Genomic DNA, 16,561 nt, shown 5'->3' with positions numbered 1-16,561 from the left:
GCCGGAGCAGCTGGAGTGCGAGTGCGCGGTGGTGGGTTGACACGCAACATCAGGAAACAGACACGCAAGTTTGGGGGCCAGGCTGGCACCCTGGCAGCGACCACCTGGCACTCAGGAAGTGGAGGCCACCGTTCTAGCTTCACTGTCCCACCCCAACTCACAAGCCTTGGCTCTTGATTTGGTCAGCACGGTGCCATCTCCAGGATCTCCCAGTGCCAGTGGAGGAGCGAGAGAGCAACTCACACTGCTACTTGGGCCTTCTCAGCACCCCAAATTCCTGACACAAAGTAACAAACTGGGGCCAGCGCTGGGGCACACTGTCGGTATCTCATACCCGACATGTTCAAGTCTCGGCTGCTCTGCTTCACCTCAGCTCCCTGCTGACGTTCCTGGGAAAGCTCCAGAAGGTGGAGGAAGGCCTCGGGAGAGCCGGGGGAGTTCCAGCCCTGCCTTCAGCCTGGCCCTGCGGTCATTCGGGGAGTGAGTCGGTGGATGGGAGAGCTTCCTCCCTCCCTCCCTTCCTCTCTCTGCCAATCCATCTTTCAAGTCAATAAATAACTCTCAAAAAAAAAAAAAAAAGCAACAGAGATGGGAGAACATTGGAAAGTTGCCGAATGTCCTACGAGTTCGGCAGGCATTATTTCATCATCGTGACAATGGCACCTCAAGGTCAACATGACCCCCATTTTGTCCAGGAAAGCTCAGGAGCCACTGATGGACGAAGCCAAGGAGAGCTGAATTCCCCACTGCAGCCTCACCATCATGTCCACACCTGCTGGCCGGGGCTGACCGAGCCGGAAGCTCCAGACGGGGAGCAGGGGTCCCGGCAGGGGCACCCACAGCCTCCACCAGCTCTGGGCCAACAGGGCACTCCGGTACCGTGACCCTTAGAGTGGCTTCCAGGCATCAGCAGTGCAGTGCTCGGCTCCTGGAGGGAAGAGGCCCCGGCTCACTCGGCCTTCTGCCCAGAGCACGCCAAGCCATGCCCAGGGGGATGGGAGGGCGGGTCTCACCCACTGGTGAGGGCAGCAGGTTAGCCGAGCAGTCTACACACTCCCTACCAGAGTGTCTGGGTTCAAACCCCGGCTCTGCTTCCTGACTCATGCACACCTGGAAGGCAGCGATGACAGCGCTAGGGTAGCTGGGCTCCAGCCACCCACCCAAGAGACCTCAATCCACTCCTGGCTCCCGGCACAGGTCAGGGCTGGCCATGACAGGCCTCTGCGGGGAGTGAAACACCAGATGGGCATTCTCTGTGCGCGCGCGTGTGTGTGTGTGTGTCCTTCTCTCCTTGCACCTGCATGTGTGCTAACAACTCCAGGCTCACACTCCAGCAGCCGGCCATCACCAGGCTGGCCTCTGGGAGGCGAGAGGCCAGGCCCATGTCGGACTAGGACGGACTGTGGTGTGCGTGTTCTGACAACTGGCCAACACGCTGGTTACAAACACGCCTAACATTTCCCCTCACGACAAAGCACCTTAACTCCCGAGGCGAGGCGCTCCCGTTCCACACAGACAGCTCGTGGCCCCAGGCCCTTCACGCACACACGTGCACCTGCATGAACTGGCGACAGGCACGCTGACGCTGGGCATGTCTGCGGCTTTCTGAGCACGGCAAGCCCTGCCCATACCTCCTCACCCCCTCAGCTGCCTTCCTCCCTCCCGTCCCTACCCCACCCCAGGGTCTCGGTATCCCAGACACAAACTGCAGCCGAAGGCGTTCCTGCAACGGACAGCACAGCAGACGTGGGACCCTTCACTTGTTGCTATCAACTTTCCCGCTTGCTGGCCTACGTCTGCCTCAGCCCACTCCCTGAAGGGGTGGCTGCACTCCCTCGCTTGGCATTATGACGGGCAGTCCTTGAACTGCCACATCCAATCCCACGACCCCGCACCCAGCGCTTCCACACTGGATCACGTCCAGTCTGACGTCACGGCTCAGTACGTTCCTCTCCCAGCCCCGTTTCTTGCCCCAAACACCTTAACTGTGCAGCGTTTAGCAAACGTGACACCCTTTTGGGCACTGACGCAAAGCTTCTACCTGCCAGACGCTGCTCCCGTGCGTGTGGGGCGTTCTCCGTAAGCGGTCCGCCACTACCACAGACTTATAGAAGGGAGGCTCGGAGCTCCCCACCCCCACAGTTCATTATATCATATTTAACAGCTCCTTCCATACGAAGCTAAATATCATTTCACCCACCCATCCCCTCACCCTCGCCAAAAACAAAACCCCTGTGACTACCAGCAGTGCCTTATTCAGCTGGCTGGCATTTCTGTGCCACCTTCCCACTGATAAGCAACAGCACGGCCTGTCCTGTCCCCGCCAGCCTCACGCAGTCCTGCGTCTTGCCCAGGTGACGGAGGGCTCCATCGCCGACCCCCAGGCTGGCTTCCCCACCTCCCCTTGGGGGGCTAGCTTCCCCGGCGCGGCTCAGCACAGCCCAGGGGTGAACGTGGGCTGCCACTGGCTCCACACACCTGCCCCAAGGCAGGACGGAGAGCGAGCCAGACCCCCGAACCGCCACTTCCCACGGGCCAGTCCCCCGTCTGGACCTGGGGTCGCTGCTATTGGGCCCATCCAAGCAGTGCAAGACAGCTCGTGGGCACCTCGGCCCGCTTTCTGCCTTGCTGCAAAGGCTTTCTGACTGCCATGTGGGCTGGTCCTTGCTGCTGGCTTTCGGTAAACAGTCCTCACGATATTAAAGTCTTTTTTCCCCCTTTCTTACCAGAGATTTGTGCATGGCACAGCTGGCTGCTGTTGAATTGTACCAAAGGACGCTCCAGCAATCTCCTGTGAGACTGGGCGTTTTTGTCAATGTGAATCACACAGACCTGTGACTGACGACCAATGACGTGAATGAATTCTCAGAAGGCTTTCCTGGTTCTTACACGCTGCACGTCATGTATTAGCATGTATTCAACAAGAATCACCTGAAGTTTTTATAATATTTTCTTTCAAAAGGTTTACTGATTCATTTACTTGCAGGGCAGACTGACGGAGGCAGAGGGCGGGGAAAGCGTGTCCCTCGGCTGCTGCACGCCTCCCACGGCTCCCACAGCCAGGGCTGGCCAGGGCGCTGGAAGCTCCACCCTGGTCGCACCTGAGCAGGGACCCCAGGACTCGGGCGTCATTCTGGCCTTCCGACACCTAAGCAAGGAGCTCGCCTGGAAGCGGAACAGCTGGGACTCATCCAGGGCTCCGAGAAGGGACACGGCGTCCGGGGGCGTCCTGCCTGGCTGACCCCTGTCACGTCGTCCTTTGCTGCATTCCTCACAGCCGCGACACACACAAGGAAGGGACACGGCGTCCGGGGGCGTTTCCAGCTTCTCTACAGCCGAGAGCTGCCTAAACACACCCGGTCACAGTACTTCTGAGCTGGGCCCACGCTGCTTGCCACGGGAGGGCTGCACGGAGGCAGCAGGGCCCCCGCCACGCGCCCCGTGGGCAAGGGCAGCAGCCCGATGAGGACTCCGACCCACGTCCTGGGACAGCAACAAAACATAAACTCCCACAGGCCCGGCCCCGCGCGCTCCTCGGGCTCCCGGCAGGACAGCCAGCACAGTGCCGAGTGGGTCCTTGGTTCTGCTTCACCGTTACAGCACAGGCTGGAAGGCACATACCTACCGCCACACGTGCGCACTGCCACGCCCAGCTCGGGCCTGAGGAATGCAGGCATCAGGAGAAGCTTCAGCAAGCACCAAGCGGGCTTCACACAGGCATGGCCACGGGTGGGCCCTGGCTCCAGCTCACACCACCATCCCTAACAAGTCCCTTGGGCTGCAGCTGCGGTTCTGTCCATGGGAACACCCTTGCTGGGCATGGTCAGCAAGGACACCCACAGCAAGAGCCACAAAAGGTCCCGGTGTGGTAGCCTAGTGGCTAAAATCCTTGCCTTGCTTGCACAAGAATCCCATATGGGTGCCAGTTTGTAACCCAGCTGCTCCACTTTCCATCCAGCTCCCTGCCTGTGGCCTGGGAGAGCAGTCAAAGACGGCTCAAGGCTTTGGGACCCTGCAGCCCTGTGGGAGGCCCAAAAGAAGCTCCTGGCTCTGGATCAGCTCAGCTTCGGCCGTCGCGGCCACCTGGGGAGTGAACCAGAGGAATGGAAGATCCTTCTTTCTGTCTCTCCTTCTCTGTAAATCTGCCTTTCCAATAAAAATAAATAAATCTAAAAGAGCCGCAAGAAAAACTGACGCCAATACACGATACAGAGAGATTACTAATCCAGCTCCAGACCACCCGGCTGCCTGCGTCCTGAGAGCTGTGACATCTGGTGACCCTGGCACACACTCCTCACCCAGGGCAGGACCATGGTGGGGACATGGACATGTGCCGCCACGGGCCCCCTCGGGAAGACCCATGCACAGGGGACGGCGAGTGCCAGGCTGCGGCCGACCAGCGCAGAAGGCGGCGGGCAGGAACGAGCTGGCACGCCCACTGTTTACATGGCCTTCAACGCATGCCACGCACGCCACTTCAGAACCCGGGATGCCTGGGCCTGGCAATGAGGCACATGTGAAACTGTAACACCAAACTTAACTGGGCAAGTCACCAGATCATCTCCCCAAAGCTCCTACTCTGAGTCAGCCGATAAGTATCCCAAATTCCTATGTAAAAACACTGTACATAGAAAGCCACCAGCAACGACACAAACAATTCATACAACATAAAAACACGCCCCCAAGCGCCCGGAACAGTAGCCTAGTGGTTAAGTCCTCCCCCACACACGCCAGGATCCCATATGGGTGCCAGTACAGGTCCCTAGCTGCTCAACTCCCCATCCAGCTCCCCACCTGTGACCTGGGAAAGCAGTGGAAGACGGCCCAAGGCTTTGGGACCCTGCACCCGCGTGGGAGACCCGGAAGAAGTTCCTGGATCCTGGCTTCGGATCGGCATAGTATCGGCCATTGCACTCACTTGGGGAGTGAATCATCGGATGGAAGATCTTCCTCTCTGTCTCTCCTCTCTGTATATCTGACTTTCCAATAAAAATAGTAAATCTTTAAAAAACATTCCTCAGTTAAGTAAGAGCCATCTATTGTATTTAACAGTACGAATCACGCCGTCATCCCAGGGTCGATGCAGTATTCTTCGTTATTAAGCGAACAGGCCTTGACAGCCTCAAGCTCCACACAAGGTCTTCAGTTTAAGACACTTTGCCTTCTTTCAATCAATAACTTTCAAATGAAAATAAATAAGTCTTTAAACAAACCAAAACGGAACCCTTAACGAGGGCCAGTGCTGCGGCACAGCAGGTAAAGCCTCCACCTCTGACATGGCATCTCATATGGGTGCCAGTTCAACCCTGATCGCTCCACTTCCGATCTAGCTTCCTTCTAACGTGCCTGGTGAGCAGCGGAGAATGGCCCAAGTGCTTGGGGACCGAACTGGCAGATAGAAGATCCTTCTCTTTTCTTGTTCTCTCTCTTTCTCGCAAACAAACAAATAAAATTAAATAAACAGAAACCCTTAACCTCTTGAGTCTTTTTCAAACACACACAGGGAGTTGCACTCACTGCTCTAAGTCAACAAGACCCAGAGCCGGGAAAGGTCACCGCTTTCCTCCTCCCCATCCAGGGAATGCACAGTCCAACAGGTACTTTTCCACACCGACCACACCCAGCCCCGAGCGCTAACGGAGGCCGACGTCCACCGAGCCCGAGCACACTCTGCAGGACACACGGGGGTCCCTTCCCAACCACTGCCCCACTTCAAGGCGACTGAAGACGCTCAGTTCTAAGACAGCATCCCACACAGACTTTAAACATAACCGGGGCTCAGAAGTCAAAACCTGGGGCCTTGTGGGGGTCAGAGAACAGAACCACCACCTGAGGGGGCTGAGGGGGAACCTCTGTTGTTTTTATATAAAACCACCTCCAGTGATCAAAGCAAACCTGACAGTGTGGAGGTGGGCTTCACACCACGGGCCACCCCCCGGCTGGGACCCCAGGACACCAGCTGCTGTGGAGCAGGTCACTCAAGGCCATCCTCAAGCTGACCAGAAACGAACTCTGTGACCTTGCAGGGAGAGACACTTGTGGGCTATGGGCTATTGTACGACTGCAACATGGGGAAAGCTCGAGAAACTCAGCAGGCACTGAGACAGCACAAGGATACAGAGCAAGACAACCCAGGGGGCCACGGGAGCAGGTCGCCACCAGCGGGTCACCAGGGGACCACCAGGCCCCCCGCCCCCCAGCGAGCAGGCCACCATCAGGGGGTCCCGCTGTAAGCAGGGTGCCATGAGGTAGCCACCACTAGGGGGCCGCCAGGAGGGAGCCTGGGGCTGTACATCCCAAACTTGGGTAGGGACAGGTGTCTGCATTCTTTAAAATTCTGGAAATACTTTCTATCGCTTAGGCTGCCCTGAAAACATTTTATTTTCTGGTGTTGCTTTAATGGAGGACTAATCCAGTCTGCGTCTCGGCTCTGGGAAGGAGCCAATAGCTCCAGTCAGGTGGGGGAAGCCGAGCACGCCCTGTGACTAACCCTCCAAGAGGGTCCCGCCGCGCCTCTCCAGAGCGGCTGGGCCCTTGGGCTGGCACAGCAGAATCGCGACACAATCCAGGCCTACCTGTGCAGGAAGTGCAGCTTGTGCATGGCCGCCAGCCCCGCAGCGATCTCGCACGCCATCCTCTGCAGCAGCAGGATCTGCGCACCCCCCCGCAGGTGCTCGTTGCGCAGGTAGGCCTTCAGGTCGCCCTAAAAAACACGTGGGTGTCAGGAGCGGGCCAGCATCACACACGGGGGCGGGGGGGGGGCAGCCCAGGAGCTGTCACGGCAGCCAGTAAGCCAGCCCCTCACCGAGCGGGGGAGCTCCAGGGCCTCGCTACCCACAGACATGGCATGACTGTCACACACACCTAACAGAACAAACAGGGGCAAAGGCGTGCGTTTAAACTGACCCACGCATCTTAAGTGCAGCGCAGGGAGCAGTGACACCCCAGGTCACCCGGAGATGCTGCTGAAGGGAGAGAAACGGTGCGGTGCCCCAGCTGCCAGCGGGACCTCCACGCTGTACCAAAGGCCCAGTGACCATCGCAGGAGAGACAGCAGGGAGACAGGGCTGGTAGCAGCTGCACTGTGCCTCTCCAATCCTGCTTGCCCCGACCCCGTGGGATCACGCCACCTACTGGCAGCTCCCCCACCTGACAGGCGTGTTCCAATTTGAACAGTCGGGCCAGAAAAGCAAGCAAGCATCTTTCCACCTCACCTCCAAGCTGGGCTTCCCAGCACTCTTTTTCCTTAAACATTTGTTTATTTTCTTCAAAGTCAGAGTTAGAGAGTGAGCGGGAAGAGACAGTGAGGTCGTCCAACTGCTGGTTCACTCCCAAACGGCCTGAGAGCCAGGAGCCTCTTCTGGGTCTCCCAGTGGCTGAAAGAACCCTGGCGCTTGGACCGCCTGCCACTGCCTCCCCAGGTGCACCGGCAGGCAGCTGGACTGGAAGTGGAGCAGCAGGGGGCTCAACAGCCCCTGTTCACTCCAAAGGGCGAGCCCACCCCTGTGGCCCTGTGCCAGGGGAGGGGCGGGGAAAGGGGAGTGCTGTGCCACGGGAGGCCTGGTCTTAGCACGGGCAGGAGCGGCAGCCACGCTGGGCCAGGCTGGGGCAGATACACAGAGGACGGGCCAGTGAACACAAAGCCTTTCTCTCCCCCTGCTCCTTTCTGTTTTACAAGTAACACAGAAGTAAACAAAAATAGACAGGTAAAGCTGGTACAACCTACACAAAGATGGATTTAACCTAAGAAGAGGTGCTGAGGGGCCCGGCGCTTCCTGCAGGCAAGACTGGCACAGGGCTGTCGGGGAACCAGGGCTGATCCTGCAATGGGACACCCTGGGAGCTCTCCCGGGACCAGAACAGAGAAACAACCCAGGAGCCGGCGCTGTGGCCCAGCAAGTCACACCACTGCCTGCAACCCCAGCGCCCCCGCTACTCTGCTCCCACCCAGCTTCCTGCTAATGAGCTTGCAAAGGCAGCGAACAAACCGAGTGCCTGGGTCCCTGCCAGCCACATGGACCTGGCTGCTGTGGCAATCTGCTGTGTAACCAGTATGTAGATCTCTCCTTCTGGTGCTCTGCCTTTCAAAAAACATATATTTTAAAGAATTTTACACAAGGGCCCGGCGCTGTGGTCTAGCAGCTAAAGTCCTAGCCTTGAACACACTAGGATCCCACATGGGCACTGGTTCTAACCCCGGCGGCTCCACTTCCCATCCAGCTCCCTGCTTGTGGCCTGGGAAAGCAGTCAAGGACAGCCCAAAGCCTTGGGACCCTGCACCCATGTGGGAGACCAAGAAGAGGTTCCTGGCTCCTGGCTTCGGTTCAGCTCAGCTCCAGCCGTTGTGGCCGTTTGGGGAGTGAACCAGCAGATGGAAGATCATTCTCTCTGTCTCTGCTCCTCTCTGTATATATCTGACTTTCCAATAAAAATAAAATCTTTAAAAGAGAATTCAACAAATATTTATTCCTAAAGAATTATTTTTGTTGGAAAGTCAGATATACAGAGAGGAGCAGAGACAGAGAGGAAGATCTTCCATCAGACCGGCGCGGTGTCCTAGTGGCTAAAATCCTCGCCTTGCACACGCTGGGATCCCATATGGGTTGCCAGTTCTAATCCCGGCAGCCCCACTTCCCAGTCAGCTCTTCATCCATTGGTTCACTCCCCAAGCTGCGACAATGGCCAGTGCTGAGCTGATTCAAAGCCAGGAGCTTCTTCCAGGTCTCCCAGGCGGGTGCAGGGTCCCAAGGCCTTGGGCCGTCCTCGATTGCTTTCCCAGGCCACAGGCAGGGAGCTGCATGGGAAGTAGGGCTGCCAGGATTAGAACCAATGCCCCTATGAGATTCTGGCATGTGCAAGGCGAGGACTTTAATCACTAGGCTATCATGCCAGGCCCAACACAAATATTTTAACTAATGATTTTTATAGGAAGCAAGTAATAAAACTGACTTAGTCTATTCAAAAGAGACAACTAACTCCTCCCCTGGCAATCTGGCTTTCTTATATTTCAATGGGTGTCACGAGCAGACACATCATCACTTGGGCCCATCCGGGAAAGAGGGGGCAGCACCAGGAAGAACAGCACAATCTCCATCCAGGTTTCCTTACCTCAGCTTTTCCCAAACCCTGCAGGACGAGGTGCAGGGAAAACCCTGGACACTAGAGGGCAGCAAAGGCTGTGCAGAGAACCCCACAAACCAGCACCTAGCAAGGGGTTCTTGGGAACAGGGGAAGAACTCGCAAACCCGTACCTAATAGACTCTAATAGAAGAGACTGTGGTGCCCAGAGGGCAATGCATTAAGTTCAACACAATGAGAAATCGCAACAGGACTGCAGCCATTTTTATGTCTTATAGGATGACTTGTGGGGGGCAAGGGGTAGGATTGTGCATTCCTATTCCAAATTCATGATTTGCCAACAAAAATCTTAGTGAGAGGGAGAGGATGAGGCCCAGACGGTCAGGGCCGCCACACTGTGGGCTGGGGGCGCCCTTGCAGCAGGAGCCCAGCCTCCTGCCCTGCTGGGCCCACGCCCCTTGCAGACACACCCCAGGGCATCCCCTTTCTCCCTTGGGCACACTTCTTCCCAGTGGTCCTCCTGGCAGGCTCCTGGCAGGCTGGCCAGGGGAGGCCCGGGGGCAGATTTGGTCCCTGGCTCTCCCTGCCCTTGGCACTTCACAGACGCCCTTGGCACTTCACAGACCCACGTGGCCCAAGCCCAGCCCCTCACTCCCAATTTGGCTGCCCCAACCCCAAACCCTGCCAACCCACCAGACTCGGGGAACAGCATGGCTGCTCTCCCGGAGGACCACACCAACAGCAAAGTTCTCTTTCACAGCCTGCCGCAGCCGATCTGCTCCCGGGCGCTGCCCCAGGGCCCCTGGCTTCCAGAGGAGTAGCCTGGCAGTTTGATTTATGCTGATTCTAATCCCAGCTGCTCCACCTCCCTTCCAGCTCTCTGCTTGTGGCCTGGGAAAGCAGTCAAGGACAGTCCAATACCTTGGGTCCCTGCACACACATGGGAGACCCAGAAGAAGCTCCTGGCTCCTGGCTTCGGCTCAGCTCAGCTCCGGCCATTGTGGCCACTTGGGGAGTAACCCAGTGGATACTAGATCTTTCTCTCTGTCTCCCCTTCTCCCCATAAATTTGCATTTCCAATAAAAATAAATAAATCCTTGAAAGAAAACTTCAAGCTTATATTTGAAAGGTAGAGAGCGAGAGAGAAAGACGGAAAGGTTTTTTCCACCTGTGGATTCATTCTCCAAATGACTGTGACAGCAGAGGCAGGGCCAGGCCAAAGCCAAGGTTTCCAACCAGGTCTCACGCACAGGTAACAGGGAGCCAAGTTCTCGAGGCCCTCCCCACCGCTGGCTCCTGGGGTGCAGCTGGATCCCAAGCGGAAGGCAGACATGAGCCCCAGAGCTCAGACACAGAGACACAGGGTCCCACACTAGCCCACAAACACCCCAGCAATTGCCCCCAAACTGCACATCCTAACTTCAGCCCAAGTTAGGGTGCTCCTGGTTCCGGCCTAGCATGCTGGGAGACAGCAGGGCTGTCTCCCCTTTGTGTCCCTAAATCCCAGCTCGAGCCGCGCATACAGCAGGTCCAGCAAAGGCCTTCTCAACACGTGTGAGACGAAAACACAGGTGGGGAATTTTAAACAACCTCGTCCAATCAAAGTGGGTAACAACCATTTTCCCAAGGGAGTCCCACCCATGCCTTGCAATTAACCACCTAACAGTAATGGACTTGGGGGTTAATCTGTAATTTCAAATGCCTACTGGGCTTTAAATGAATTTTACTGCTTCATTACGGTGATTATTAAAAGTAACCAAGGCCAGTTAACGTGGGAAAGCAGTGCTTTTTCTTTAAGCAATGAAAACCAAGCAACACTGTCAGTTTCGCCCAGTGGCAACGCAATCAGATCTGCTTCAGGACCTTCAGGACGGGAATCTGACTTCTTCTAGAATTCATTCACAAGGCAAGTGTTCCACCACCCCCAGTCAAGCCACCACATTCCAGGGGCTCCACTGCCCTTCCGGCTCCCCCCTGTGGCCCGGGAAGGCAGCGGTGGACAGCCCAAAGCCTTGGGACCCTGCGCACATGGGAGACCCAGAGGAGACTCCTGATGCTTAGCTCCCACTGTAGCGACCATTTGGAGAGTGAATCAGTGCATGGAAGATCTCTCTCTCTCTCTCCCTCCTTGTCTCTGTCAATCTGATCTGCTTTCCTATATCTATATATATATTTATTGATATATATATTTATTTTGAATTTTTGAATTATGTGATACAATTTCATATAGACTGGGATTTCCCCCAAAACTCCCACCCCCGACAGATTTCCCCATTTTGCCCGACACTGCTGGCACGGCCAGTGTGAGACCGTCCAGCATCCCACTGCCTACACTTGTCCAACAGCTTCACTGGGAATCCATCTGTCGCCCGGGAGCAGGCATGCATGTTGCATTGCACCCCCACATCTGGATGCGGTAGACCCCAGCACTCCTCTCTATACATTCCCGTAACTGAGAAGCCATGGAACAAGGTCAACCACTGGTATGAGTCAGAACAGCTTCCACAACAACAACAACAAATTACTGCACCATGAAAAAACACACCACTGAGTAACCAACACGTGGGTGACAAAAAGGAAACACAAAAGTCTTGGGAGAAATGACGCCATCGTGTGATCCAGGAGCCAGCCATGGACTCGACAAGAGGAAAGAAAGTATTTGGAATAAATAAAACTGAAATAAAAAACACTGAAACACACGGGATGCAGCTGATCTGCTTTCCAAATAAAAACAAATAAATATAAAACAGATGCAAAGAAAACAGTCCACGCTACCCCGGTGCACAGCCCTCGGCTCTGGCGTCAGACCGGCCCAGCCTCGGCTATCACACGCACCTGGGAGTGAACTAGCAGATGGAAGAGCTGTCTGTCTCTTTAATGAAAAATAGTTATTAAAAACTTTAAAAAGAGTTCTGCCTTCAGAAGATACTGACATTTACACAATATCCTTTGTAGTGTTCCTAGCAGCAGTTCCAACTCACGAAAAAGAAAAATAGGTAAACGCAACCTTCACATCCATCCTGTCTGACCTGCTACCCCAAGACGCGTCATCAGTAAGTGGGCCCCTCTCGGCCACTTCCGGCCTCAGGACCCGCGGGGTGTTCCTCTCAGCGCTGCCCACTACAGGATGGCCATCGCCAGGGGACCCAGCAGCAAACAGTGCGGCCAGGAAGTGTGCGGGGGCAGTACCAGCAGACGTGGTGTGAGGCAGGCAGCATGGAGGTCAGGAAGGGCCTCCAGCGGTCAAGGCTGCGTGGGAGCCAGGAGCTGGCCCCAGCAGCAGCCAGACACCAGGACAGGGCAGTCCAGGGACAGGCCCAACGGCGGCCAGCCTCGGGGTGCGGGGAAGCCATGCAGGCCAGGGCAGGGCGGTCCTAGTGCACCAGCTGACCAGCACTCAACCCGCTCCCCGCTCAAGCAGAACATGCACAGAAACGGGCACAGAGAGCCAACCCAGAGGGGGCGGGACAGCTCAGAGCTGAGGACGCGGCTCTGGGTGGGCCCGAGTCCTCCGCAAGCCCCTCCGCATCACCTGACCGCAGCTTTCTAACCTGTGCCCCCACGTCATCGTGCTGGAACACCCAAGCCCACCACGGAGCCCGGCCCGGATGCTGGGCCTTCCCTTCCTTCCTCTCAGCTTGGGCCCGGCCGGGCTCCCGCGGTCCTGGCCACCCCGGCAGGTGCATGCTGCCAGGCCAGCAGAGGCAGCAGCCACCACACTCAGGGCTCTGCTGGGGGCGTGAGCACTGTGTGCCCCAGCTGTGCGGATGAGGCCAGACCCCTGCTCTGGAGCTCGGTGACAGAGCTGCACAAGCTGCCACACGGGCAGAAAGCGCCACTGAGCACGGTTACTCAGCTCGGCTCCCGGCAGCCACAGCCAGGACTCCCACAGGGCCCTGCCCTGCGGCTCCAGCCCGCCTCCATCCCTCTCCGCACCCCTGCGAAGCCTCCCCTAGGACCGCTACACTGAACCTGCAGCAACCCCAGACCGCAGCCAGAGCTGGGGGAGATCCAACGCAGGGCTCACTCACCAGCTCCCGGGAAGGCCAGGGAGTCACGGGGGCTGCGGACCCCACACTTCAGCACATGTCTGCAGTGCCTTATCCAATAGCCCTCAGCAAGCGGCGTCTCTCGGCATCGCCAGCACACGACGTGGTCCTCGCCCGGCTCACGTCATGCTCACGGTCACCATGCACATCACAGGTCAGCCATGTAGACTTGGCAGAGCTCTCACCTGACTTCACACACACTCCCAAGATAAACTCCTCTTAAATGCACACAGGTGGGCCCGGCGCGTCAGCCTCGTGGCCAAAGTCCTTGCCTCGAACAGACCGGAATCCCATATACGTGCCACTTTCTGTACCAGTTGCTCCACTTCCCATCCAGCTCCCTGTTTGTGGCTTGAGAAAGCAGTCCAGGTCGGCCCAAAGCCTTGGGACCCTGCGCCCGCGTGGGAGACCAGGAAGAACCTCCAGGCTCCTGGCTTCAGACTGGCCAATCTCTGACGCTGGCAACCATTTGGGGAGTGAACCAGGAGTGAACAGATCTTCTCTTTCTAACTCTGCCTTACAAATAAAACAATATATAAATCTAAAAAAACAAACAAAAAACTAGTAATTCCACCCTACAAGGAGTTACTTGAGTGCAAAAACATTCACTCCTTCGTACTGGGAGGTGCCATGGCTGGGATGAGCAGCGCAGCCACGACAGGAGGGCTGCACCCGCTCGCCGTGAGGCCAAAAGCTACTGGTCTGGCTGGCGGCCGGCAGGCATGTGTGGGGCAGGCCTGTGCCGGAGCAGCGCTGGGAGGATGGGGCTCTCTGTGTCCAGGCGGTGCGAGGGCTGCACCCCTGCACACTGCCCAGCAGCTGGACTGCAGTGCCGCCCCACCAGGGCCCTTGCCACTGGGGAAGCTGCTCCCTTCAAGTCCACCAGCACCCACAGCCTCCTCCACAGAGAGGTCATGGCGACGGCACCATGAGGGTCAGACATGAGTAACGCCAAGTTTAGCATCCTTCGAAGTGCCCAGTGGGACACTCACATTCCATACCAGTCCATCTCACAGAAGTGAGACTGCACCCACCCCAACAGCGCCTGGGCCCTCCCTGCCACCTTGTCTCTGTGACGCGGCCTGTCTGGGCCCTCCCAGAGGCTGGCACTGTGCTCGGCCTCCCGTGGCGGCTCGGCTCACTGCAGCAGGAGTCACGGTGCCCCCGCCTGACACCTCAGTGCACTCTGTACCTCTGCTAGGCCTTGGGACTCTGCAGGTTCCAGCAAGTTCCAGACTGCCGGGGGTCCCGCTGGGCGCGCAGCCACACGCACAACTCCATTCAAGAACAATGACTGGTCCTAACCGGTCTGCTGGCCATTGTCCCCGGGCTCAGCAACCCCAGGGATGCCGTCTCAGGGCAGCAAGGAGCAGGCACGCCGCCAGGCACAGGAGACAGTGGCTGCTCAAGGCAGTGCAGCTGCCCACTGTGCCGGCTACGTCCACTCCCGAGTGGGCTTCAGGGGTGAGGTGGCATGGGCATCAGGTGCCCCTCCCTGCCACACACAGCTGGGCAGCCTGTCTACCCCGTGCAGTTGGCAGACAAGCACTGCCCATGACAGCAGAGCCGTGGAAGGGCACACAGCAGTGGGTTTAACTCTAGTTCTCCCCAGAGGCAGGGAGAGACCTCGCGTCCGGCTGCTTTGAAGTAGGGCTAAAAAACACTGACAAGGGCCCAGTGCAGCAGCCTAGCAGCTAAAGCCCTCGCCTTGCACGCCCGGGATCCCATATGGGCACCGGTTCTAATCCCGGCTGCTCTGCTTCCCATCCAGCTCTTTACCTGTGGCCTGGGAAAACAGTCAAGGACGGCCCAAGGCCTTAGGACCCTGCACTCATGTGGGAGACTCAAAAGAGGCTCCAGGCTCCTGGCTTCGGATCGGCTCAGCTCTGGCCATTGCGGCCGCTTGGGGAGTGAAATCAATGGACAGAAGATTTTCCTCTCTGTCTCTCCTCCTCTCTGTATATCTGACTTTCCAATAAAAAAAAAATTGAAAAAAATTTTAATGTATTACATTTCCAATATTAAAAAGAGCTGACACACACTTTAGATTTTTGTTAGGCTAAGCACACATGCTGTCAACAAAACTAATGTAATTAATTACAAAATTAAGTCACAATTCAATCAATAGATGGGGGAAATGAAAACAGGAATAATGAGTCAAGAATCCAAAATAAAGCAAGGAATAAAGAAAAAAAATTAAACGAGGAAGAAAAACATCTCCAAACAGGTTGATGAAATTCCAACTACCTCACCAACTACAATAAACCCCAGTGAGGTTAGCACTGGAGCCATAGGTATTTACAAGATACGAGCTGTAGTTTCCGTAATATCTTTATCTTGATGGGTTTAAGTGGAGTAATAACAGGCTCAAACTATCCGTGACACCGATTCCATCTGTGGCCTTCCCACGAGGTACCCAAACACACCACGAGAATTCCTAACCCAAGTGGGGCACTGCGCTGCACTTCTCTCAGAATCTGGGACAAAATGGATTCAAGCTTCACCCTGCTCCGTGCTCCCCCAAACCAGGGTCGTAAACCTGACCCAAAGCCCCCCAAGCCAGGGTCGTAAACCTGACCCAAAGCCCCCCCAAGCCAGGGTCGTAAACCTGACCCAAAGCCCCCCCAAGCCAGGGTCGTAAACCTGACCCAAAGCTGCTTGGAGAATGCCGTACGGACCGACACCAGAATCCAGGTGTCCCACCCGTGTCCGCAGACACACCAACGGCCGGGCCCGCAGCCAGCACGGGCACAGCCAGGGACAGCACCGCAGCGGCTGCGGGCACCCGAGAGGGAGCGGGCTCTCTGGCTGCCCCAAGCCACGGGGACAGAGGGTCACCAGGACATCAGCCAGGGACAGTGAGCATGCCAGGTGAGCACTTGGTAACTTTTGTCCTGTCAGCACCTCCGCCGATCCCACCTGGCGAGCCACACAGAAAGCCATCGTCTCGGCAGCGCTCAGCCATCCTAACAGTTGCAGACACTGTCTGAGGGAAGTTGGGGTTCACCTGGGCACGCCCACTTCTCCATGCAAGTCAACCACCCATCAGTCAGCTCAAATAACTCCTTTTGGGAGATCACTGCCTGCCCAAAACACAGGCTTGTGAACAATTACATGTCCTGTACTGGGGGAAAATCCCACGAGAAATTACCAGAATTATTCACACAAACCTGCACACAGAGCATCTTTCCAACTACTGAAGTCATAAAACTGTTGTGGTAAGAACTGAGGTTAATTTTAAGCTTACAAACACTGCACACCCCCACTGCTTCCAACCCTGACGGATCCGGGGACCCTCGGGGAGCCCCCGGGTGAGAACAGCAGGGCTCCCTCGCGGGCTGGAGTGTCTGGACTCGCCCCGTGGCAGGGCACACTGGCAGCAGGTCTGGCTCTGCCCACACACACCCTCACCACAAACACTCCCTTCATGTCAT

At 56.7% G+C, this 16,561-nt stretch overlaps 1 protein-coding gene across 3 annotated transcripts in view; it reads right to left on the bottom strand.

Annotated features, from left to right (window-relative positions):
- The window catches only part of LMTK2 (lemur tyrosine kinase 2), a 75,991-nt gene that overhangs the window by 20,450 nt on the left and 38,980 nt on the right, over positions 1–16,561 (bottom strand). For all 3 annotated transcript variants that reach the window (XM_040990014.1, XM_040990015.1, XM_040990013.1), the window contains exon 7: positions 6,576–6,703. In XM_040990014.1, coding sequence (XP_040845948.1) covers positions 6,576–6,703 — 128 coding nt within the window. The remainder of the gene's footprint in view (positions 1–6,575; positions 6,704–16,561) is intronic.

This window comes from Ochotona curzoniae, unplaced genomic scaffold (assembly GCF_017591425.1).
Source record: "Ochotona curzoniae isolate NIBS_2020 unplaced genomic scaffold, NIBS_Ocur_1.0 contig_54, whole genome shotgun sequence".
In the NCBI taxonomy this organism is placed as follows: domain Eukaryota; kingdom Metazoa; phylum Chordata; class Mammalia; order Lagomorpha; family Ochotonidae; genus Ochotona; species Ochotona curzoniae.
Note: the sequence above shows the minus strand (reverse complement) of the source record. Positions and strands in the feature narration are given on the sequence as shown.